General features: G+C 45.5%; 2 protein-coding genes across 3 annotated transcripts in view; one reads left to right on the top strand and one right to left on the bottom strand.

Moving 5' to 3' along the window:
- Nucleotides 1–4,493, top strand: part of RASSF2 (Ras association domain family member 2) — a 39,392-nt gene extending 34,899 nt beyond the window's left edge. For both annotated transcript variants that reach the window (XM_072943849.1, XM_072943850.1), the window contains exon 11: nt 526–4,493. In XM_072943849.1, coding sequence (XP_072799950.1) covers nt 526–595 — 70 coding nt within the window. In that variant the 3' untranslated portion in view covers nt 596–4,493. The remainder of the gene's footprint in view (nt 1–525) is intronic.
- Nucleotides 4,494–17,771: 13,278 nt separating this feature from the next.
- PRND (prion like protein doppel) lies at nt 17,772–20,367 on the bottom strand. The gene is made up of 2 exons (XM_072943857.1): nt 20,319–20,367; nt 17,772–18,418 (listed from the first exon to the last, which is right to left on the bottom strand). The coding sequence occupies exon 2, from the start codon at nt 18,405–18,407 to the stop codon at nt 17,871–17,873; it is 537 nt and encodes a 178-aa protein (XP_072799958.1). The 5' UTR covers nt 18,408–18,418; nt 20,319–20,367; the 3' UTR covers nt 17,772–17,870.
- Between the last annotated feature and the right edge of the window lie 6,108 nt (nt 20,368–26,475).

Genomic DNA, 26,475 nt, shown 5'->3' on the forward strand with positions numbered 1-26,475 from the left:
GAATTGCCGTTGATGCAGGGAAGGGGTGGGAAAGCCACACTCACCAACAAGCCAGGGGCCTCCATGCCTGGTGGTTGCGATGGCCTCTTAGGTGAAATGCAGGGGCTGATATGGTTGAACCATGTGAAACTGCCATGTTTGTAGGCTCCCCCCAAAATGGTAAAAACCATGGCAACTTCGTACGATCGAGCCTAGGGGAGGATGACATGACACTGCACCTGAGGTGCCTTGGGCATGGTAAGCAGTCGACTAGAGGAATCCTTATTACTGCTGTCACTTCACCTTCTCATTCTTCTTTGCCAGACTTTCTAATCACAGTAACATAATCTAGTTTGGAGTGAGCCCCCTCAGTCCGCCTCATCCGGTAGCAGGAATGAACGCAAGGAACAGAGGGGTTCAAACGTGGGCCAGTGAGAGAAGCAAAGGGGTGGGACTGTCAGCTCACACTGTGACCCAAGTGACAGGGAGGGTCACGAGGAGGGGTGTGTTGCTTTCTGCTCTCTGCTGCAGCCATTCTGTCCCCAGGTACACCGTGCTCCGGCTAATGATTCGGCAGAGGCTGGAGGAGATAGCCGAGAGCCCAGCCACAATCTGAGCCACAGGAAGGAGGGGATCCAGGCACTGTCGGGGCCGTTGACCTGAGAAGACCCACAGGAAGCTGCGTGCCTTCCATGGAAACGTTTACATGCAAAGCTTTCCGGCTCCCAACCCGCCATCTGCTGCCTGGAGGAGGAAGGAGAAGCCGGCAGACAACTCCCCATCCTCTGATTCCTCACTCAAAAGGACTTCCGATTTTTGTTACAAGGAGAACCCGAAATGTGTGTGTGTGTGTGTGTGTGTACACGTGTGTGTACACGCACATTCGCATGCCTACCTGATATATTCACATGCAATTAAATTCCAAGCAACCAGCACAAGTGCTGTGTGTGGGGCTGGCAGACGTGACGCCCGTGGGCAGGAAAATCAGAGGAGTCACCGATCGGAGAGCTTTTAGGTTGAAGAAAAGATTTCTCCCCTCAAGTACCAGGGAGCAGCCACACAAGTCTGCCTATGTTAGAAGGGGCAGGGGGGTTAGCAATCTCACCATTTAGGGTATTTATACGTTAATAGATTCTCCCTGTATGCCTTGAAGGATCTGCAAATTAACAAACTAAGGCACCAGACCCTCGGGGCAGGTCTGGTAGAAAGAAGAAGACAAACCATCAGTGGGGTAGATGCAATAAGCCCGCAAGTTTTTACACTGGAAACTTTGATTGTTTTAAATAACAAAGACCTATGTGATGATCTATGTAGGTGCCAGGAAAGAATGGATTTTATCTCCATTCTTGCCTCCTGAGCCACCTCTAGGAGGCAGGAGGGCAGCCTGACATTTCTCTCAGCACGCTGCTGACCCCAACTCTTTGGCACCTCCTTGAGTCGAAAGAAGTGTCTTATGAAACAGGCCTCACTGGTTTGAAGGTGGCGCTGATGGGCTAGCGAGGCCAGGGCCTGGCCGTGTGTGGCTGGGGGGTCTCCCTACGTAGTGAAATGTGGAGGCTCCTTGCAGAAACAACAGGTGCCTGTAAGCCCAGCCCATTTTTACATCAGCAAGGGGTCTTCATGCACTTGGAGTTGAGGCCTTGTGTTTGAAGTCGAGGCTTTATACTTTGCAACCACTGGATTCTTGCACGTTGCCCTCACATGTGTGTGGAGATGGTCTCCAAGAGTGAAGGCTCATCCTGCTGCTGGCCAAGTGTGGGGCTCAGGGGTGCCCTCTGGGCTGCCCTGTGAAAGCATGTAGTGTGGATGGAGCTTCTCTCTCAGCTCCTCTGAGCAGCCACCTGGGTGATCTTTAGAGCAGACCCCAGTGGAGGGGGAAGGGCAGAAAAAGGCACTCCCCTGTGGCCCCCACTGGAAGATGGCCAGTGGCCCAGCTCCAGGGAAGCTGAGACCATTTGAAGAAGGATGGACAGATGCTTGAGCAGCGTGCCTGGCTGTGGAGGTCAACCCAGCAGGACCAGGAGCTCCTCACAGCAGGTGTCTGAGCCTTGCTGGGACAGGGGAGCTCCCCCTCTTCTCCACTTCCTCTCCAAAGAAGGTTTGGAATGCTGGGCGGCTAGGAAAGAAGAGTCACTGATCTGGGCCTGCAGGGAAGGCGGGCCTCTGCAGCAGAGCTGATGCCGCCTCAGGCACCCTTGCCCCCTACCTGCCCCTGTGGCTTCCGTGGCCTCTCTACATGGCTCCCAGCTGTGCCTGGCATTTTGCCAGGGGTCCCTTAGCAAGCTTACTTCCACTGTGGGGAGCTCTGCCAGCCTGTGGGCATGGCCAGGAATCTGCAGGGCCCTGGTCTCAATCATACACTTCAGTGGGCTTCTGCGAAATGCACAGAAAAAGAAAACAAAACAAAAAAAAAAAAATGGGGGCCTGGGGAGAGGCTTTCTTTGTTAGAGATGGGAAAGAGCAGTTTTGTGAATGCAAACATACTTCCTGAGTTTTGCATTTGCGAAATGGCTCGGAAAACGTTTCTTCTGGTTACTTTAATTTTGAATGTTCAAAGCCCTTTTTTGGCCCCAGTAATCCTCCTTGGGTGGCTAGGGAGAAAAATTTCCACAAAGCAAGTTACTAATGACTAACTTATTGGACAGCTATTTTGGGTTATCAAAGTTCTCTTTAATTTGCACTAACTAGCACTGTGAGAGTGTTCAATACGAAACGCTGCAGAACGTCGGGCCTGCCTGATCACTTCCTGAGAAAGTGATATTGAGGTAGACTTGGCTCTTTAAAGATGGGGGACTGGGACTGAGAGGAAATCATATCTTACACAAAACATTCCACCTAATGCAGGCCGCGCTTTTCCATTTTGGCTCGCCCTGTCTAGAGATCTTTTCTCACATACAAATAACCCAACCAGGGATTTTGGAAAGGTGCTTTGAAAGAGCAGCAGCTGAAATAGAGACACTCCGCTGTGATGTGGAGCCAGATTTTCTCACTGGTATCAGATGGCCTTGCAGCTTTGAACTCCTGGACTGATTTTGTATGGGTTTATGTAATTGCGTGCAATGAACCTGAAATCGTGCGAAGAACAAAAGGCCAGTTTGTAGGTTTCTTCCTCACTTGTGAAAAGCAGCATGGCCACATCTGGCTTTCTTTTTCCAGGGGCTTATGTTACAAGCTGATCAAATGAAGGAAAAACCTAAGTTCATCTGGTTGGGAAGGGTGTCTGGTCCCCCAGGTGATGAAATTAAGCACAAGGTCACATTCTTGGTCATCGCATTAGTGGGAAGGTGATGAGTTAAATTGTTGAGAGGGGGAGTGGTTACCTTGGGGAGCAACTGAAAAGCACAAACAATAGGCTTGCCTGTGCAAACTGGTGAGGAATGTGCACACTGGTCTCCAGTCTTGTGGACTTTGAGTTGAGGTTGAAGCAAGAGGATCTCAGATTAGCCACCCATCCCGGTGACAATGGCTGAGCCCTGAGGTTGAGGTTTTGTTCTGAGACTTCAAGGAGAAATGTTTTCATGCTTGTCTCCTCTCTATCAGAACAAAAACAATACTCTCTCCAGAGATCTCCAGATAAAGACGTTTATATTCCTTGCAGATAAGACTTTGGGCAGTAATGACAAAACAAAAACCCGTTCTCCCGCAGCACAAAAATGTCTTGGCAAGAATTCTTGTCTTCAGTGTTGGGCTGTTACTGTTTTGGTGTGAGGAGGATGGAAGGAGAAATGGACCACAGAAGGGCAGGAAGCTCCCGTAAGAAAAGAGAAGCTCTCTTTCGAACAAATAAACAAAAAACCAAACTATTTCAGAGCTCTGTAGCATGGAGAACATGGTACCACAGATAAATACCCAAGAGAGAAATTTCTATATGAACAAAGGAATTCCAGTGTCTCATAGTGACCACATCCTGATGTGAGGACTGAAGGAGGAGAGAGGGGAGACCTTGAGCACCCTGAGGCAGTGCACACTGTCAAGTCTCTACTTAAATTGTCTTACACGAAGTCTTCCTGTTGGAGGTAGATGAGATGAGAGATGATCTCCTAGAGAGATAAAAATAGAACCAAATGTGGCACCCCTTCCTTCAGACACAATTGACAATATTTACCCTGTCCCTGGAGGTTACAGCGCTTCCTGAGTTTTACCCAAGCACCAGACATGGACAGACTGTGAAGGGAAAGCCTCAGTTTACCTGTGGAATTTCCTGGCAGATCGCACACCTGTTTCCCAGGCTGATGGTTTCTGGTGGTTTACTGCTAGTGTTTCTTAAGCGTTTCCCGCCTTGTTTTAGCTCTGTGAAGTTCTTTTTCTTTTTTTTCTTACTCATCACTTGCCTTTCAAGCAATGGTACATGACCTGGTTCCATGTTTGGTTCTGAATTTGTAAGCTGATGTGTTTAGGTATCTTAATGTAACTTGACAAGTCCTCAATAGGGAGCTGTGAATTTCTGTAACATTTTGATATGTTTTAAAGCACCTGACTTAGATCTTGTTGAATAAAGCACTTTTCAAAGAGAAGTTCCCCGTGGACGGGTCTCTGTGTGTGTGTGTGTGCTGTGTTATGGGAGGGTTAGGGGTGGAAATGTGAAGGAGACACGTTGATTTTCTTCCCTCAGAGTTTATGGTTTGAATGGGCTCAGACTTGGTTCTAATGTTCCAGATAGGGAGTGAAACAAGAACATCCCCTATAAATCTTGCATTCAGGCCCTGGTGGAGCCAAGAATTATATTAACAGCTGGGGGCAGCTGTTCAGTGAGGCTGGATTTTTGTCCTGAATATCCTTGGCTTGTTGGGCCCAATTCAATGAACTCCTTCTTCTAGGATTTGGTTTTCTCATCTGTAAAAAGGCCAAGCCTCTGTCAGGGTTTGGGGACCTGGGGTTGCCTCTGTTGGAGACAGCCCCCAGGGGATGCCAAGCCTAAAACCTTCAGACTAGGGCCTAAGTTCCACCACCCTATGGTGCATGGAAAGTGTGATTATTAATTTTATATTGGCTAGGTCATGGTACCCAGATATTTGGTCAAACACTAGTATAGGTGTTACTGTGATGGTGTTTTTAGATGAGATTAACATTTAAATCAACAGACTTTCAGTAAAAGCAGATTACCCTCCATAATGTGGGTGGGCCTCATCCAATCAGCTGAAGGCCTTAACAGAAAAATACTGACTCCCCTGAGGGAGAGGGAGTTCTGCTGCCAGTCTGCCTTTGGACTTCAGTTATAACACTGGCTCTTCTCTGGGCCTCCAGATTGCCAGCCTAGCCTGCAGATTTTGGACTTGCCAGCTCCCACAATTGCGTGAGCCAATTCCTTAAAGTAAATCACTTTCTCTCTATATATATCCATCTGATTGGTTCTGTTTTTCTGGAGAACTCTAACACAGGGAAGTTATGTAGTTGGTTCATAGCATTTAAATATGTGATTGACTGTTGTCTTTCTAGGACATCTGTCCCTGGAACTTAAAGAATGACCAACATAATTTGGTCTCTAGATAAATGTAGCAACCAAGACAAGGTTTTTTTTTTTTTTTTCAGCAATGCTGCCAAACAGTGCTCACATAAATTTAAAGAGGGAGAAAAAAATTTGGATAAATCACTGTTCCCTTCAAGCATGGTTTTGATTTCCTACATTTAGTTTTCACTCCAAGTAGTAGCTCTTTAGCTGCTAAATTAACTGAATGAAACAGATGAACAGACAGTGAACACTCGAAGGCAGTGACTTTTTTGTACTGTATAATATGTGGATTAGGCAACAAAAAAATAAAAGATAAATGGTCTCAAGACCCCAAATCAGGCAGTAAGCTTTATGTAAGTTAAGAGTGCCTTAAAGTCACCCAGCAAATACTAATAGCCTTCTGCCAAAGGAGTTGGAAGTTTTTGTTAACTTTATGAAAACAGATTTTCTGAAATAATTTGGTGGTATCTATTTTAGGTAATGGCTCTATTACTGAGTGGAGTTTGCTGTGAGCACAATGCTATACTGTGAAGTTTTGATTCACTGAAGTAAGTTTTTGTTGGAATGTTTAGATGCAAGCAAACCTCCTGAAAACTCAACTAGGATAAAACTGACATTGCTCTTTTCATTTTAAAACCAAGCAAAATAAAAATTATTTGTTAAGCATATGATTATGTAAGTATGTAAATTAGCTTCATATAAATAATGAGCTATAAATATATACTGTATAAGTACATAAGTTAACTTGAGACGTTTTAAAACTATGGGCTCATTGGTAGGTGCTGTATGTCTTGGCTTGCTCAGGACAATTCTAATTTATTATGTCTGTTGCTCTAGTGTAATTATCAATACCACCCTTTTGCTCTAAAAATTCCCAGTGTGGATGATAAATATGGTCACTCTATGTATTGGCCAAAAAGCAGCTTATCACAATTTCAATATGTGAGATTTTTAAGAAAAGCCGTAAGTTGGGAGGGTCTTGAAGATGGCAGAATAGAAGGACGCTAAATTCACTTCCTCCTACAAATACATGAAAAAATACTTCTACATGTGGAACAATTCTCACAGACTATCTACTGAACTCTGGCAGATCTTTTCTTTCACATTTACTTTTTTTTTATAGAAGTATAATTGATTTACAATGTTGCATTAATTTTTGGTACACAACATAGTGATTTAGTTGTATATATAAAAATATATATATATTTCCTTTTCATATTTTTTTTACTACAGGCAGTTACAAGATATTGAAAATAGTTCCCTATGCTATACAGTAGTTCCTCGTTTATCTATTTTCTATATAGTAGTTAGTATCTGAAAATACCAAACTCCCAGCCTATCCCTCCACCTTTCTTTCCCTTTCCCTCAGGTAACCATAAGTTTGTTTTCTATGTCTGTGAGTCTGTTTCTGTTTTGTAAGTAAGTTCATTTGTCTCATTTTTTTAGATTCTACATACAAGTGCTATCACTTGGTATTTTTCTTTCTCTTTCTGGCTTACCTCACTTAGTATGATAATCTCCAGGTCCATCCATGTTGCTGCAAATGGCATTATTTTATTCTTTTTTTTATGGCCAAGTAGTTTTCCATTCTATGTATATACCATGACTTCTTTATCCAGTCATCTATCTATGGACATTTAGGTTGCTTCCATGTCTTGGCTACTGTAAATAGTGCTGCTGTGAACATTGGGGTCCACGTATCTTTTAAAGTTAGGTTTCAGCCAGATACATGCCCAGGAGTGGGATTTCTGGATCATAAGCTTATTTTTCATTGTTTAAGGAATCTTAATACTGTTTCCATAATGGTTACACCAAATTACATCCCCACCAACAGTGTAGGAGGGTTCCTTTTCTCCACACCCTCTCCAGGTTTTATCGTTTGTGGACTTTTGAATTATTAAAAACAGCCCTTGCAACAAAAATATTAGATGTGCACAGGCTACACAGGGATGCTCCCACATAAAACCAGCCCCTCAAGACCACAGTAGACAACAGTTACTCTGAAATTCATAGGGCTAGAGAATAAGTAAAATGGAGAAGCAGAGGAACCACTTCCAATTAAAAGAACAAGAGAAATCTCCTGAAAGAACAAACAATAAAATAGACCTTTAGGGTCTACCAAATATCGAGTTCAAAAAGGAGATGATAAGAGCACGGAAGGAATTAAGAGAGACTATTGATAGAAATGCAGATCATGTAGAAAGGAACTAGAAACTATAAAGAGGAGCCAATTAAAATCAGAAAATTCAGCTGCTGAGTTGAAAGACAAGCTAAAGGCAATAAATAGCAGACTAAACATTGCAGAAGAACAAATAAGTGATTTTGAAGATAGAATAATGGAAATCACCCAATCAGAGCAGCAGACAGAAAACCAAATGAAAAAAATTAGTAAATAAAAGCAATGTAAGGGACCTATGGGATAATACAAAGCTTGCCGATCTATGCATAATAGGGGTCCCAGAAGAAGAAAGAGAAACAGGGACTGAAAACTTATTTGACAAAATTGTGACGGAAAACTTCCCAAACCTAAAGAAGGAAACAGATATCCAGCTACAGGAAGCACAGAGGGTTCCAAACGAGATGAATCCAACCAGACCTACATCAAGACATAATTAAAATGGCAAAAACTGAAGATAAAGAGAAGATTTTAAAGGCAGCAAGAGCTTGTGCAATGAATAAATGAATATCCAGGTGTACCCTAAACACCAATACCTCAAAACACCAAGACCACCAAGGCTAAGAACCTCAAGGTCTTGACCCAAATTCTTTTTAACAATTGTAATCCCTATAACCCCCCTAAAATGACTTTAGATCATCCCAAACTATTGAATGGCCACAAATCACAGCAAATGGGCCATAAACTACTGCAAGTGACTGTAAACCCTTTGTGATCCTAAACTCCCTGAAATGGCCTAAGACTTCAAACAATTTAAAGATCCTGAAGAGGCATAAATTAATTAAAATGACTTTAAGCCCTAAATGATCTTCAGTGACTTTAAATAATGCCAAACGATACGGAACATCCTTAAAAACCACTAAGTAATCTAGACGCTAAACCATGGAAATCTCTAACACATCTTCAATGTTTTGACTCCTAAATGATCTAACTCAATACATAAAATATCCTAAATGAAGAAAATGATCCTAATTCTAAGGACTTTAAAAAATCCAATTATTTTAATGGCTTATGTGTCTAACAATCCTAAAGCTCTAAGGACTGGAAATGGTCCGAAATGGCCCTGCACCATCCTAGCAAAGAGATTCTTGGGGGAATCTTGTTAAGATGTTGATTCTGTAGATCTGGGGTGGGGCTTGAGACCTTGCGTCACCATCAAACTCTTGATGGTACTGATCCACACATCACACTTTGAACAGCAAGGCTGGCTAGCAGCCACAGAAGCCTCTGTGGCCCCAAAGGATCCTAAGAGAACTAAAACTACTCTATATTTTAAAACACCTTCAAAGATCTTAAACAAAACTAAACCCTAAATCCTAAACAACACTGAATATTCTCAGCTTTCTTAAATGATGCTTAAAAATCCCCAAGTTATCCCAGGTGACCCTAAATTAACTCAAACACCTCTAAATGACCCCAAGGGCCACCATCGACTCTGAGATCTTAAAATTTACACCTCCCTAAAGCATCTTAAAAATTCAAATTCGCTTTAAACAACTCTAAACTCCTTTAGCCCAAACGGCCATAAAAGATCCAAGAAATCCTAAATACACTTAAATTCCAGATTCCCTAAACAATTCTAACTGATCCAAAATTATCCCCAACCCTAATTAACCTTAAATAGTTTCAGTGAGGCCTAGCTCTAATGTGCCCTACTTTCTCTGTCTCAATGACATTAATGCAAGCAACTTTAATGAACTTGACATTAATGACTCAGACTCAGCAGTCCTAAACCCTAACAGGCAATGGAGCAGACACCTTACTGATAACCCCAGGGCCGAAGAGGACTCACCTCTTTGCTGGGTAAAGTTACAATTCATTCCATTGCCACCATCGTTGCACCCACATCCCCACCATTCCAGCGGTGGGGGGTGAAGTGCAGGCCCTTATCCAGTAGGGTACAATCCTTCCCCCTCAGCTAGGCACCTGGATGCCTCAGGGCCCTGGAAGCTGGGGTGGCAGCAGAACATTCTCTCCTGAGGTCTGATCAGGGGAGTGCCTCTTCTCTGCAAGGAAGGTCTTGTAGGCATCTGGCTACATGGCTGCCCAGAGGCCCATCTGGTCCTTTTCATACCAGTTATTCTTTCCAGACTGACTACACATTCTAGCACCTTCAAACCAATGGCTTGGGTCGGCTCTGACCTGTCCGGGTTCAGATCTAGATCTTGGCCTGTCCAGAGCTAAGCTCTACCTCCTACCCATTTGGAGCTTCTGTCAGGACCAGTAGGGCCATTTGGCTCAGGCTGAAGTATATGAAGGGCCTTAAACACATGTTTTTAATGTTATCACTAGATGATATACAGTAGTGTCTAGGTTTGGGTTCCTCCAGAAGTTTTTTATCAAGGTAAAATCTACATGCCTGTGAAATGCACCTATCTCAAATGCACAGCTTCGGGAGTTATGACAAATGTAAATATACATGTAGCGATGCTCCAATCAAGATACAGCCCTTCCTTCTAACCTTGTTATCACACTGCCTTGTCTCAGCAACTCCACTCAGCTCTGCAGGACAGTGTCTTGTTGATTGGTTGGCTGTCTGTCTCCTCCTCTAAAGTGGAAGCTCCCAGAAAAACAGATCTCCTCTGTCTCCTTCACTGCTGTATTCCTCATGTTCAAGGCATCCTTCTCTGTTGCGCTGAATTAACGACTGCTCTTTTCTATTTGTCTGAGTACATAGCCCCTGATGTCTAATACTGCAGTCTTACCCAAGGGAACCTACGGGCTTTGGCATCGCCCTCCCCTTAGTGGAAAGGGAGTCAACATACAGGTAGAGCTTGGGTAAGTAACACTCTCAGCCTCTGGGCCTCTGTGGGAATGAACTTGTCACAGCTCTTTCCTCTGCTTCATGCTCTGCCTGGCCACTTCCACAACCCCCACCGGCCCAGCCTGAGAGGCCACCTAGGAGAGTCAAGGTTAGGGTGATCAAAAGTAGTTCAAAAGCCAAGTCATTCTTGTTAACCTCAGAAGTTCGGATGATGCATGAGTGTGTGAGCTAGAGTTTGTTCAGGCAGAATGTCCTGCCAGATACTTTCCCCCAAATCATTAAAGAAGGTCTTTAAAAACCTATCTCCGGGGGGAGGATATAGCTCAGTGGTTAGAGTGCATAGCATGCACAAGATCCCCTGGTTCAATCCTTCGTACCTCCAAACTAAACTAAATAAATAAACCTAATTACCCACCCACCCCCGCCCCTGGCAAAAAAAAAAAAAAAAAAAAACCCCACAAAAAACCCCACCCCTATCTCCAGGAGGTGGTAAAGGTGCAGGCAGAGGAGGAGGGCGACGCCCCCTGGTGGTACCTTCTGGCTCCGTGACTCCATGAAGATTTCCCGGTCATTGCCCCATCCGGGTATTAGCTGACCACCCTGGCTCCTCATCCCAGACTCTAGCTCTGAGAAGGATTTGGGGCTAAAAAAGACGAGCCAGTCTTTCAAACTGGGTGAATCTGATGGCTAATGATGATGCGAAAAGCAAACTGCGGAAGGCCTCGTTCCGGGGTGTTCACGTCTGGCGCCCTCTGGTGGTCCCGACGCTGTCCTACGCCCACTCCCCCACCTCTTGCGGTTTTCAAAGAAGGGTCAGGAAAAGACTAGACTAGAAACCCCCACTTTAATTGAAAAATTGAATTAAAAAAAATTTTTTAAAACAGTGACACTGTGACCTTTGTGCCCGTACTTGGTTAGTGTGTCAGCCCCGCATCACGCGGCATAAGGTAAAGGGGAAGGGGCACCTTGGGGGCTTATGAGAGGCTCACATACTGGAGAGGCTGCTGGTCACGAATTCCCTGGCCTCAGTGTTTGAGACACAAAGCTTTTGCCAATCCCTCGTGTGTTTTGATGCTTTCTGAGCCAGACTGCGCCTGTTCAAATCCTCATCCTGCTATTATGAGCCCTGGATTACTCTCTGCCCCACCTCCACTTCTCCATCTGTTTAATGGGGATAATATAAGACCCATCTCATAGGGCTCAGTCTTGCAAAACTGCCTGCTCCCTACTCCCACTTCAGAAACCAATCTCAAGTCCAGGGTGTCACCTATGCTTCTGACTGACCAGTAATAGATCTGAGGTTCCGACAACCCCCTCCTTGGACTTGATTAATTTACCTAAGTAGCCCACAGAACTCAAAGATACATATTACTTACGAGATTACCAGTTTACTACAAAAGGATATGACTCAAGAGCAGCCAGATGGAAGAGAAGGCAAGGGATAGGAAAGGGTACGGAGCTTCCATGCCCTCTCTGAGTGCATCAATCTCCCTAAATCTCCACATGTTCACCAACTGGGAAGCTCCAAACCCATCCTTTGGGGATTTTACGGAGGATTCATTACATAGAGAAGATTGGCTGAATCACTGGCCCATTGGTAATTGATTCAACCTCCGGCCTCTCTCCCCTCCCAAGAAATCAGGGGGTGGGAGTGAAGGTTCCAACCCTCAATTCAAGGTTGGTTCCCCTGGCAACCAGCCTCTATCCTTAGGTGCTTTCTAAGTTACCTCATTAACATAAACCCAGTAGTAGCTGAAAGAGACTTGTTATGAATAACAAGACTCTCCTTTCACTGCTAGGGCTCTAAGGTGATTTCAGGAAATGAGGACAAGAAAACAAATATTGTAACAAAAGATGCTCCTACTTTTCTTATTGCTTAAGAAATTCCAACGGTTTGGGGACCTGTGAACCAGGAACCATGGATTAAGACCAAATATATATGAGAAATACATTCTGGTCATCTGAATGACCAAATATATTGATACAAAAGAGGCAACAGGCCCAAAATGGAGTCACCTGTGCTAAGCCTGTGTCACCAAATTAAGACTTAATACCTAACTTACAGTTTCAACCTCTCCTAGGTGTGGAATCTTAAACCAGTCCATCTGGAATTATCTGGTCAGCACTAGTGAGATATCTGCCTGATAGACACCCCCTAAAGGAAGGTGACCTTGCCACAAGCAATCCACTTTTTGCTGGTAACTTTCTTTGATCACTCCTTTCTGTCTATAAGTCTTCCATTTTGCACAGATCTTTGCAGCTCCTTTCCATCTGCTAGATTGTGCATCTTTTTCAGTTGACAATTGTTAAAAGATAAACTGAGGCATGTTAAACATTTTTAGTTTATTTGAGCAAAAATTGATTTGAGGGGGAGGGTATAGCTCAAATGGTAGGGTGCATGCTCAGCATGCATGAAGACCTGGGTTCAATCCTCAGTACCCCCATTAAAATAATAATAATAACAACAACAACAACAACAATAATAATAATAAAATAAATGGACCTAATTACCCCCCCAAAAAACCAAAACAAAAAGTCGATTCAAATTAGGTGGTATCCAACAAAGTGAGAGTTGCGAGTTAAGTTTTATTTGAGGTGAAATGGGGACTACAGCCTGGGAGACAGTGTCTCATGTAGCTGAGGAACCGCTCCACAGATGTTGGGGGAAGTCAGTATATATGTGATTTTGGTGAAGGGGGTACATGCAGTCAAGCAGACATTTTGGCAGGAGGTTGCCGCTAGTCACGAGGAGCAGACATCTCCATTCATGATTTTAGTGCTTTCCTAGCTATGAGAAGATGCAAGAATTTGGGCTCATAAAATCTTCTCCTGAAAATATCTAACTATACTGTCTGAAGGCCTGTTCTGTCATTTCCCCCCAGAGCACAGGGTTCCTCCTTCCTGCTCTCCATCCTGAACTCCTCTCAGGGTGTCTTGAAGCTCAGTGGCTGCAGTGGCAAGTGACTTCATCCTCATAGAGGCAGATGGCAAGTGACAATTTTTAGTTGGCAATGATCTGCTCCCAGCCACTGCCCCCCCCCACCTCCTCGAACCTCCCACCCTCGCCCACCTCCCTCTATGCAGGGAGACCAGCTGTGTTGGGTCCTCTGTCCCTGACCTGTTTCCAGCTTCCTTGAGTTCCTTTCTGGCCTTTTGTCAATTTCCTTCTTCAATGTAAAGCCAAGCCTATTGGAGTTAAAACAATCCGTATTGTTTAAAAGGCAATGTTTTCCCACAAATATTTGGAAATTCCAAGGGAAGACTGGTGGCAGGGTGGATGAATGGAGATAAGAAATTCAGACCAGCTAGTGGGAAGCATCTTGGAGAAGCAGTGACACTTAGGTGTTGGAAGATAAGCTTTTCTAAGGGGTCAGCTCTGGGCTGGGTGCAGCTGCCAGGGGGTTCCTTTTGGAAGTTCCTATTTCAGTCTGAAGACTTCCATGGGCCCAGGTAAAGGCTCCCATTTGCCAAGAGACACAGCTGAGTGTTTTTCTGGAGCAGAATTTCCAAGGTCCGCAATGGGTTTAGCCACGTCTCAAAGACATAGCACTTTATTCCCATTTTGCAGGGGTCTGTTGTTCCCAGTAGAAAGGGAGTTTGGCTCCTTTCTTTTCCACCGGGAAAGCTGTGTGCCCAACTGAAGCTGGGTCTCCTACCAGCAGCGAGGATGAGAGAAGAACGAGCCCTGTGCTGGGTCTGAATGCACGGCCCTCGGGCAGAAAGAGGGGACATGCAGCGGCTGGCCTGAGCTGGGCTCCTCAGACGTCTGCGCCTCCCCGAGCAGGGTCTGGGCTTTCCACTGGGGAGACTGAAACTTGTCATGATGCTACATCCAACGTCTTCTTGATTACTCGCCTGCCAGGTCTGCTCACGTGTCACTGCCTGCATGTGGGCACACGGCCCCACTGTCAGCATTTGAGCTGAGACCCCGGCAGACTCCAGAATCTGCCACACAGCAACACGTGGGCATCTTTGGGCATCCCTCACCAGCCACATACAGGACATGAAGAAAAGGTAAAGACAGAAGATGCAGCCAAACCAAAGGTGCAAAGTAAGGTCAGTTACCTGTTATCAGAAGTCTTGAGGCACAGAGAGTGGGCAGCTCAAGACAAACCCATGGCCACTACCTGGGACACACCTCGTTAAGACCGGAGGGTTGGGTATCCGAATTTTGCCAGTCACATCCTAAGCCAGCTTGGGTGGGAGGGGCTTCAGGGAGATGCTGATTGTCTGTCCAGACAGCTCAGAGGGGAGGAGCAGTGTGGGCTACGTAAACCGTGTGCTCGATTCCTGCTCCTCTGGACTTTTATGACCTAGAGAGCACGGTTGCTGGAACGCACATACTTGCATTTCTTATTTTTCTAAAAATTAATAAAAAGGCCAAGACCAAACATCACGCCATGCCTCCCCTGACTGTTGGGGAGTGTGGAGTTGTGCAAACCCATCCTCTGAGCTGGAAGCCTGCACACACCCTGCCTGCTTTCCAGGCTTCTCATCTGGATGTTTTGGGCCAAGTATCAGGTACAGGAGGGAAATTGCTAACAGTTTTAGGATTTTCAAATGGTCTTTATGGTCAGAAATTTGGGGGAAGCTTTTGGCGTGTCATCTGTAAAGTAGAGAAGATGTTTAAGCACCTTTTGTAGAAAAGGCAGTCACTCATACCTGAATGACACAGAAAGTCCTAAAGTCAGCGCTGCACGCTGCGGGTGGGAAAGTGAATTGCTCCAGCTATGTAGGGACATACTCTAGTCACGCATAGAAAAATTTAAGTTACATACAACTTTGTTCCAGAAATTCTGCACATTTAAATCTACTCCACAGCAATAATAGTAACGGATTGCAAGGTTGTACGTACAAGGGTGTTTATTGTTTGCAGTGGCGAAAAACTGGAGACAACCTGAAGGTCCATCAACAAATGATTACATCAATCAAGGTCTATTTCATGATATGGCGTATTATGCAGCATTCGAAAAGGACAAGTTAGCTAACTAGCTAGTGGTGGCACTGGGGAGAGGGTCACGATGCCGTGTTAAGTTAGAGAGGCAAACTGCAGAGGAATAAAAGTGAGGTATATGGTTATGGTATTTTTTAAAGGAGTAATCAAACTAAAAGCTCTCGCTTATCTATCTGAGCACAATGAAAGTGTGGCTACATCTCAGGCAGGGAGGAGGGTGGGTTGGGGAAGGCAAAAGGGGAGGTAAGAATCCCAAATCATAGTAAAATGAAAAGAGCAGAGAAGTTGAGCCAAAATTTAGATTATAAAATCTCATTTACATTATCACTGCAAATATGTACATTTATATATGGAAATGGTACGGAACAGGAGGTTATAGGACACTGACTTAATCAGATGCTGGGATTGTGGATAATGTTTTGTTTCAGCTATCTGTTGTAATTTTAATGTCACTTTTACAATAAACTTCCCTTTAAAAAACTGAGTGCTCAGAAGGGACAAGAAATCAACAGTTGATGAGATTATTCCCATTTAAAACGACTCTGTCAAGAATAATTCAGAAACCTCTCACAAGGTCTTGAACATAGTAGGCACTTGACAACCCTTGGCTACATTGAAAAACTAGACTCGCGACACCGTGACTTGATCTCGTAATTCACAAACATAAGCAAGAATGTTCCGGCACATACAGATTCAATTAAAAGCTTCCTAAATCAATTTTGCATTTGAATCACTGTGTCCCCATCCACTAACACGCCCAATTGAATCTAATTTCTGAAACTATTAATGAAATAAGAAAAGACAGCAATGATAGAAAACGTACTGCATCATGGCCTGAGTGTTTTCACATAAGAAATGAAGTCGTTTTGCTTGTGTGGCTGTGTGCGCCCTTGAAGAAAGCTCAGGAGAGCTGGGACTTGAAATGTCGACATCAGCCTATAAGTACGTGTTCTTTCTGTCTTTACTGATTTTGCTCATATGTTTAAAAAGCTTGACTTGGGAGAAATGAGCTGTATGTGTTCTGCACTTTAGTCCTGGTCTCTGATCTAGAATTTACCGGGACTGTGGAAGAGAACCGTGCGAAACCACAGAGGTGAGGTGTTCCTCCTGTGCTGAGTCGGGGCAGGGAAGGCGGCTTCCCCCGGCTCCACCCACCCTCGCGTCCTCCACCCGCTTTCTGTGTTCAAACCTTCCAAATGTATCCTTGAGAAGAACACTGAGAGTAGCAGAGACTCAGAACAAGAGGTACCATTATCAAAGCTCACGTTTTAAAATGCTTCTGATAAATTGTCTGACAACGCACATTTTCCCCCCTCTTACAGACAATTGATATTCAGCAGCTTTCATCTCCAAATATGGTTCCACAATTCTTGGTGGGGTCTCTGAGCGTACCCCCAGAGGGCCTGTGTGGGCATCTTAGAGCATTAGCTTCATTATTTTTTGTTTAAACTGTATTCATATTTTGTAACATATATAGTTTAACAAATAATAAATAGTAAGAGGTGTATCTGCTCTTGATTGCGGCATGCAGGACCTCTCTGATCTCCCTAAAGAAATAGTTTCCTTTTAATCTTTCTTTTGGGGAATTATTTTTTTGAAGCAATAAGGGACTCACAGAAATGATGACCCCCTGCCAAAGTGGCAGTGAGGAAACGGTTAGAGGTCGTGCGGAGTACCTGTGTAAGGGAGTCTATTTAAAGATGCTCATATGCGTGTATCTAAAAATATGAGCACAGGGTTGGAGGAACATTAGAAAGCCAACATGGCATTTAGAAATAGTTTCTTAAATACATGGACTGTTTCAGGGATGGGAACAGCAAATATTTATACTTCTTGTGAAAAGCAATCTTTGTGCCATAGGCACACCCCACTACAGACCTCGTCCCCTGGGTCATCTGCTTGGCAGTACTTCCTTACAAGGAATTAGGGGACTTTGTCTAGCTTTTATTTCTGGTTTAGCTTAATTCCTTTATTATATCTTAGTTTAGTTAAATGAATTAAATACTTAACTTCCATGTAACAAGCTATCAAATACATGGCCATCAGCGTCAGTCTTCATACTCCCCAGAGGAGGACTGTCCAGAGCAGGAAGTCTGGGTTTAGGCAAGCCAGGGTCGAACTACGGCTCTGCCACTTTCTACCTGCTTTCCTACTTTACCTCTTGGAGCCTCAGTTTCTTCATCTATACAATGGGAGTAACACCTACCTCTAAGAGTTGTTGGGAAGGGTCGTGAAGTGCTTGGCAGGTCCCTGGTACATTCTTTTATCTCCTTACCAAACATTTATTACGTAATACGGTGCCAGGCACTCCACCAGGAGCCGAGAATGGGGGTGATGAACAAGCCACCCTCAGGCAGAGCCTGGAGGGGATTGATGCCTGCGCATTTCTCCGGGACAATCAAGTACCCGAGTGAGTGAATGCTGGGGAGTGCTGTTTGAAGCGCTGAAGAATCACTGCTCTTTGGTACCTTCAGAACATGTGGGGCTTTGGGGCTGGGGGACAGGAACCGGGGTAACTTGCTGGTGGCGTGTCAGCCTGCTTGCCAGCTTACTTCACAACAAACCAAGTGAAAACCAGCAGGCAGAGCATCATGGGCTGGTCCACAGTGACCTGAAGTCCTGCTCCCCTTTCCGACCCCAAATCGCAGCGCTTGATGGAGCAGAGCTCCCTGATCAGCCTCCACAGGACCCGCTGGTAAAGCCTGTTGTCCTGTTTCTCGTGGGACAGCTCCTCCTGGTTGGCTGCCTGGGTGGCATTGATGCAGCTGGCGACAAACTTCTCCCTGGTCACGTTGGCCCCCGAGCAGCCATCGTAATGCACCCCGTCGGGGAACTGCCAGTAGTTGGCCTCATAGTACCTGTTGCCCTCTGCTCCGAAGTCGATATCCAGCTTCCGGCCCTGCTTGATGAAGGCGCCGGGGCGCAGCTCCGCCGTGTAGGCCTCGGTGGCCTGCGAGGCGCTTGGCAGGGGCCTCCGGTTCCACCTGATCCTGTGCTTGATGCCTCGCGCCTTGACGGCGGAGAGCGGGCTGAGGAGCAGGACGCAGGCGAGGGCCAGCCAGCATCCGCCCAGATGCTTCCTCATCGTGTCAGAATCTGCAACAGCGAAGGCCGGGGCGGTTAAGTCACCAGGGATTGGAGGTGGAGTGGTCCCAGTCTCCCCCGCCCCTTCCCCCGAGGGGGACATTGGAAGTGAGGAATCGCATCCTCGCGCAGTTCACATTTTCCTGAAGCAGAATTGTTTCCCCAGGCTTAGGCTGCACAGGGTTAAGTCAATACCAAGTTTCTTTCTTCTGCCTGGAATTATATCCATTCGGGATGGTGATCTTAAGTTTTCTCTCAGACAGAGAAGAAGCTGGGACAGGCAATTCGAATGCTTATGGTTATCACCTCTCTAGTCTCACCCCTGGGACAGTGTAACCCTCCCCCAGCTGGCTTCTTATCCCATTTCCCACGTGCCAGCCGCTGACATAGCCTAACTTAATCCTCACGTGGGGTAGTTGCATTATTATCCTCATCTTATAAAAGTTGTACTGGGATTCAGAGACGTTAAGTAGTTTGCCCCGGGCCACACAGCACTGGGTGGCAGATTCGAACCCAGGTCTGTCTGAATGCTGTTCCCGTGTGCCCACCACCCTTCTGGGCTGCTGGAGAGCGTCCTCTGACTCATAGGGCATGGAGGGGGGCCCCGAGGACCCCTCCGCTGAGTGAATAGCAGGGCTTGGGAGGAATTTTAGAGGAAATGAGGTGGCAGGGAGGGCAGGAGCACCCAAGGCGATTCCAGGGCATCTGAAAGGCTGCTGCCGACCCCAGGAAATCTCCCCTCCCGAGTCCCCCCGAGTAGTTTGTCACATCTGGTTCCTGGAATGACAATAGCTATTGTGGAAATCCACCTCCCAAGGTCTGCTGTTCAGGGCCCTCCGGCACCTGGACCTTTGTCCATGCAGATCAGGGGCACAGGAAGGGTCACTATGGCTTGCTTAGGCTGTCTCCTGGATGAAGTTTACGGAGTCCACCAGTGCAGAGCTGAAGGAGTTTGAAAACTTAGCTTGCTTAAGGGGAAGGATATAGCTCAGTGGTACAGTGTGTGCTTAGCATGCATGAGGTCCTGAGTTCAATCCCCAGTACCTCCATTGACAAATGACTAAATAAATTAGAATAAATAAATAAATAAATCTAATGACACCCACCCCCCCCAAAAAAGGAGAGGGAAAAAATGACTAAAACAAAACAGAAAGTTAGCTTACTTGGATCCTAACACATCCTCCCTGCAGTCTTCCTGAAAGCGATCAGTAAAATCACTGCGTTAAAATGTTAATGTTGAAATGTTCAACTCTAGTGTGACACTGGTTCTTATGTAGAAAAAAAAAAAGGCAACGTGCAACCTAAGTGCACATCCAGGCTCCTCTGGGCTCCTGCAAAGAGGCCTTTGCTGCCCTCTCCTTACTTGAAGGCATCACCTAGTCACTGTCCCAGGGTGGACATGAGCGTACCAGGCAGCAGCCCGAGTATCCAGGCTTCCCGCGTCACAGCCCTCACTGCCCGTCCGTCACAGTGAGCTCAGACGAGTTTCTCCAAAGAGATCCAAGCGGGAAGCAAACATCCCTTAATCTTCTAAACACAGACCACGCCCCATGTCACCAGCCCATACTCCTTGGCAGGAGAAATCTTAAATAAAAGCAATAGTGTAAATTACAGGGGCATGAAATTGAAAGAATAAAAGCGTAGAGATCTGGAGAAAGAAATTAGTCTTCAGAGGCAAGAGCTTAAAAGCAAAAGAAAATCCCAACCAGCCAACTCGAAAATAGCATTCTATGGTAGCACCAAAACACAGACAGCAACACCGGTGATGTCCGAGCGTTCTCGCAAGTGCTCCCTGACTTGGGCACCATCTCGGAAGGTGGGAGTAAAGAAATCACTGACTGGTTTGCAGTCTGATTAGAAATGAGCAGTTCTGGCCAAAGAATCCACAAGCACACTCTGCCCCACAACGTACCTTGGGATCTCTCTGGGAGTGCCGTTACGCCTCTAGAGCCGCGGGCGCACTGTCCTCCTGCACACACTCCTGGGCCGGCCCGGCGATGTAGGAGCTGCGGGGGGAGGTGCATTCCTGCTGCCTTCCAAATATGGGAGCCCTTCCCTCCCTGGCAGGACCAATCAGGGGCTCCCGAGGGCTTCTTTGCCTTGAGAAGGATGGACCCTCATATTATTCTTTGCTAATGAACACCGTGTCCAGAAAGACTGGAGGGGTAACTTTTATTTATTTTGCTTCTTTATTAAAAATATTTTAGACTTACTATTCGTGGTTTATGATAATGGATAATTTAAAGGATACAAATGAACAGCCAGACGAAGAGGTGCATAGGGTGCGTTGAGAAGGATTCTAAGTACAAGAATCCCCACGGAGTTTGAGGTGCCCCACTTTCCCTGAATGTGGATGAATTCACCAACCTGGAAGCTCTTTGAATCCCATGCCAGGAACTGGGGACAAACCAAATAGTACCACAAAAGATGCCCCCCTCATGCCTGTCACTCAGGAAGTTATAAGGTTTTAGCAGCTCTGTGCCAGGAACGGGGGATGAAGTTCAAATATATATTTCTTATTCTATCACAGCATCACAGCTGTACAGACAAGTGGCTGCATCTTCCAAGGAGCCTGGTTAAGGCTATTTTTAAGACTGATATCTGGAGAGGTGCCTTTTAGAGTGAAATGAGAAATGTTAGGAGGAAAATGCTTTTCCTTCAATATCTAGAAAAGCGTGCTTTAAACAAGTCTTGCGGGATATGCATACTGTCCTGCACCTAAAGACCAGTTTCAGAAGCAAAGAGACGTTTGCCGGGCATCCTCTGCGGGAAGGGTTGTGAAATCAGCGGAACCACGTGACCCACAGTCCAGACCCACAAGGAGTGAAAGATCGTGTTTCCATGGGGCAGCTTCCATGGGAAAGCAGGGCTAATGTTGGGTGGAAGACAAATGAGAGGACTTGCCAGCACTTTGGGTTGCTGGGACATGTGGGAAAGCTTGAACCAATGGATTGTTTTAAAGGCCAGTGAGTTGAAGATTCATGGAAACCCAGGGGACAGAGACAGATGAAGATCAAACCAACCCCTGTGGGGGCTGAGAGTGGGTTTCCTCAGAGTTCCTCTCTCTCTGGGTACCCAGGCCTGGGGAGGTGGAGTCCTGGAGGGTCTGTTCCTCTTGGCACGAGGGACTTGCGTGTAGTTATTGGGTGAACGTACAGAAGGAAATTTCTCAGGTGTCCCTGTTACAATCATTACTGCAACGCCAAATCCAAAGTGAATTCTGGAGGTGACACTGGAGCGAGATTTACCTGTAAATAGAATGTGATCTTTACCTTGAACATGACTTTATCGATGTTCTCCAGATTGGCTTTAAAGCCCTTTCCGGAATCACATTAAGAGGTTGCTGCTGGGATGACCAGCAGATGGCGCCACAAGAGTTTACAAAGACTTTTCACCCTTGTGGGAAATCCCAAATTGAGAACTCTGTCCCTGCAGGGCTTTCTCTGCTCTAGGCGGATTTTTGACCCCCACATGGGGTCTTTCTTTCTCTTCTGCCTTTACTTTTTAAATTTACTCAATTTTCCTCTCTTAAAAAAACTTTTTCTTCCTAGAATCATAGACATTTTGGTTTTGTGAACACACAATTAGTAGTGCAAACTTAGTATGAACTATTTTCTACTTATTTATAAATATTATAAACTGTATTTTAAACTTAGTATAAACTATATTTGCAAAATGCAGAAGAGAGGAAGAAAAAGACTCTTAACATTTTGCTACCCAGAGACACATGTCAGTACAATTTTGTTCAACATAATAGATGCTTGGGGTAATAATCAGGGTTTGAGATATTTAGAGCTGGAAAGGACTCAGAATTCTTTAGTCTGGCTCCTTCACACTGTAAGGTCATGGGACCCAGATCGGCCCCAAGGTCACCCAGCCAGGAGGGCTGCCCTGTTCTGAACTCTGTGTACTGTCCTCACTAATCTGGTGCAGTCACCTCCAGGCTCATCCAGGCCCTCTCCATCCTCCTTTTCTTTGCCCAGAGGGTGGTGGGAGGTGGTGGGAGGTGGTGGGAGCTGATGAGATTGCAGATTCCTCTTGTCAGCGAACAAAGGGCTGTTCTCAGAGGCACAGAGGAGTGTGGAAGGCTGTGAAATTGTTCGAGTAGATGGGAGGAGATCTGGGAACTGCAAATGATGCAAGAAAACTGTTAGCTGGATGCACAGAGTGAAGAACTACTCTGCATCTGCCTGACACCCGGCCCCAAACTATAAAGATGAACAAATAGCCAAGGAATTAGTGAGAGAGCATTCGTTTCTTCCAATGAGCTGAGAGACCAGGGCTGAGGGGACTGTGCCTCCTGACATTGCCAATTATATTAGGAAAATAATTTATTGTAGATCATCATTGAGAAAACTGGCAGAGTGAGACATTGCACAGGGCTGGGTGTCCCATGATGCAAAGGACTATGACAGATTTCTCTTCAACATGAATAATAGAAAATTATGTGGATTGAAAAAAAAGCAGCAGGGAGAGACTGAGTTTTAGCATGCACAAGTGGATCATTATTATATCAATTCCTCATTTGATTAGATCTTGGACCTTTTGGAAAGCATTTAGAAATAAATGAAGTGATAGAAGATGACATGTAAAATAACTGTGTCCAGAAAGAAGTGATAAGATAGAAGATGACATGTAAAATAACTGTGTCCAGAAATTGTGTTTAGGAAGGTCATCCACCACATCTTGGCTTCTTGAAGATTTATCGTGTCTGTTACGTGCTTGGATTATGTTGTGCCAAGGAAGGGAGAGCGTGGAGACGGATAAGGCAGCTAAAGCAGCTCCTGGACTAAAGGCAGTGAAAGAATTGAAGTGTGTTTTGGCAAATCATCCTGATTAGATAGCTGTGTAGTTGTCTAAACAGCCAGACTCAATTGTGTCTTTTTATTGAAGTTTACTATACATACAGAAAATGGGACACATCCTAAGCGTACAGCATTATGTATTTTCACAAGCTGAAAGCACCCATGTAAACTGCACTCAGATGAGAAGTCGAACATGACGAAGCCCAAAGCCTCCTGTCTCCCCACTGGGTCCCTGCTCCTCCCCTATACTGACCACTGTCCTGGCTCCTGACATCATAGATTAATTTTGCTTGTTTTTGTACTTCGTACAAATAGAATTATATAAAACGCAATCTTTTGCATCTGTTTTGCTCAGATTACATCTGTGAGATTCACTCACAAGGCGTGCAGTTGTAGGTTGTTCATTCATGGTGAGAGTTCTCCATTCCCCTGTTGGTGGGCATTTGGGTGGTTTCCGGCATGAAGAGCTGCTACGAACATCCTTGCCCATGCCCTTTTGCTGGACGCGTGATCACTTCTTTGGGATGTACGCTCTGATGGGTAGACTTGCTGGGTCATAGAATATGCCTACAGTAAGTTTTTATATTCTTAGAATTTTGATTATTGCTTCGTGCGAATCTTAAATACCACCTTCCTCTATGGCTCGCTCAATCTCCCCGAGCACAGACGGGAGTCTTCATGTGGGTTCTCATAACACTTGGTATATAGCCAAGCAGTCAACTGGGGGCTTCCCAGTGTTGTTCACATGTTCAGTGGAGCTCACGGAAGGTGAAGGACTGTGTTTCATCTACACCTCTCTGCCCCAGAGCTAGCACAGTGGCTGGAATCCAGATGCGTCTAGATTGCCTTTATCTCTTTGTTATCAGTGACCTGGTTGAGGACACTGTTGTCAGAGTGGCACATGGATCAATGCTGCCAAGATGGGGAGGGTATAGCTCAGTGGTAGAGTGAGTACCTAGCACGCACAAGGTCCTGGGTTCAGTCCCCAGTACCGCCATTAAAATAAATAAATAAACCTAAATTACTTCTTCCTCCCCACTCACCCCCCCCCAAGAAAAAACCTGCCAAGGTGGGCTGTGTGCCAGAGGGTGGGCTCAACACTCCAAATCACAGCAGGTCAGGATATATAAAGGCAGCAAGAGGAAATTTTACAAGGTGAAATGCAACTGTCTTACAATTAGTTTAAAAAAAAAGAAAATCAAGGGCAGCGTGAAGGCCTGCCATGGTAGCAGTTAAAACTCTGTTGTCTAGAAATGCAGTGTGAGTCCACGGGGCAAGAAGACTTGGAGAGCAAAGTCTGCACTAATCAGATAGTCATTTCCTCTGCAGTCTGCCCTTCCCTGCTCAGGCTGAACCTGGTGTTTGGAGCTGGGCTGTGGAGGGTTGATTCGGGGCAGGGAGGTGGGAGCAGTAGGTGGGGAGTGGGAGGGAAGTGAGCGAGGTTTGAGAGATGAGGGATTCCGTCACGGCACAGCAGGGACCACTGAAGGCAGTTGCTCATCTTGGGCATCACCAGATGCTGGTAGAACAGGATGTTCAGAAGTGAGAAAATAGAGAACCACTGAACATTTGGAGCAGGGGTAGCAGCAGGAAGGCTGTGTTTTAAAGTTAATCCTGTAAGGATTGGACTGGGAGGGTGCCGCACCTTCGACCTAAGAAGGGTGGAGGGTGCCAGCCGCGGCCACCATGTTGAAATTCCTCATTCAGCCTCCTGTCACTTTTCTTGTGTCTCTGATTTTTTGAAAAATCATAATTAACCTGATAGTTTGATCTGTGGTTTGTCTTCACTCCATAATATGCAGGCAAATTACCTAAAGGAGAAAGACCTTCCTCAGGCTGAGGTTACCTGGAGCACGTGAGAGGAATCGTGTATTGCGTCAGGGCAGTGACCCCTTCGTTACCCCCAGTGGCCTTCATTCTCAGGGGAGGCCCTGGGGATGCTGTAAAGGGAGACAGTGTGACCCTGAGGCCCGGGTTCTCATTCCCACCCTGCCATTTGCTGCCTCGAGTGACTTCAGTTACTATGTGTTAGGGGAGAGCTTAGCCTTCTCTGTCATGTAAGCAGCCCTTTGTCTCAGAAAACAAATGGCATCACTGGGACCATAAAAGGTCACACTGAGAATCAGTTTTCATATCTGTGCAGGAGGTATCACCCTCTCCCCGCCTCCCTAGGGTTTATAGCTCAGGAGTAGGGCGCATGCTTAGCATGCACGAGGTCCTGGGTTCAATCCCCAGTATCTCCATTAAAAATAAATACATAATTAATTACCTCCCTCCAACCAAAAGAGAAAAGAAAAAGAATCATATAAATAGATAAATTATCCCAAAAAAATCTATTAAAAAGACTTTACTTGGCACTGTTGGAATCACAGAATTGAATACCAATCTTTCACCCAAAATATTTTAAAGGAAAGTAAGCTAAGGTCTAAATGCTGCTTCGAGCACACAGACATGTGTTAGCATGTTAATTACTGGCCTTCCAGAAATGCTAAGGAACCTCTTACTGCCATGAAGACAATTAGCAAAGTCAGAAGAGGGAGGTGCCAGAGGCTGGCTCGGTGATGGGCTTTGGCCCGGAGAAAGAGTGGAGCTCCATCAGGACAGGTCAACGCAGTGGGAAAAGTAATGGTCAAGCTGCAGAGCCAATCAAACTGGAAAAATGCAGGGAGAGGTCACTTCCTGGTATTGATGGCTGTAGGGACAAGACCCGCCCACCAGCAGATGAGAACGGGGGACCCAAAGTGTTCTCAAGAAATGTTTTTATTGAACTATAACATACGTACAGAAAAGTGTACCTTCTGTAAGTGCACGATTCAAAAAACTTTCACAAACTGAACAACCTTATGTAACCAGCAGAATATTCCGAACCCTTATGCCCACCCCCACCCACCCACCCACCCAAAGGGTACCCACTATCCTGGCTTCTAATGCCCAAGCTTTGGTCTCACCTGCTTTTGTATTTTATACAAACGGAATCATGCAATATGTGCTCTTGGGGAGCTGGCTTTTTTGCTCATCAGTATGTTTGTGAGATTCATCAGTGTTGTTGCCCAGAGAGGTTATTTTTCAATTCTCATTCTTGTGTGGTGTATTGTTGTGTAAGTAGACCACATTTATTTACTGCTTCACCTCTTGATGAATATTTGGGTTGACCCTCACTTGGAGCTATCATACATGCAGTTGCTTTGAAAATTCTTATCTACATCGCTTGGTGAACAGAGCTCTCATTCCTGTTGGGCAAATGCTCAGGGTTGAAGAGGCTGG

Source organism: Vicugna pacos, chromosome 19 (assembly GCF_048564905.1).
Source record: "Vicugna pacos chromosome 19, VicPac4, whole genome shotgun sequence".
NCBI lineage: Eukaryota > Metazoa > Chordata > Mammalia > Artiodactyla > Camelidae > Vicugna > Vicugna pacos.

Coding starts and splice junctions, on each gene's coding strand:
- PRND (XM_072943857.1), bottom strand. CDS start 18,407: ATGAGGAAGCATCTGGGCGGATGCTGGCTGGCCCTCGCCTGCGTCCTG.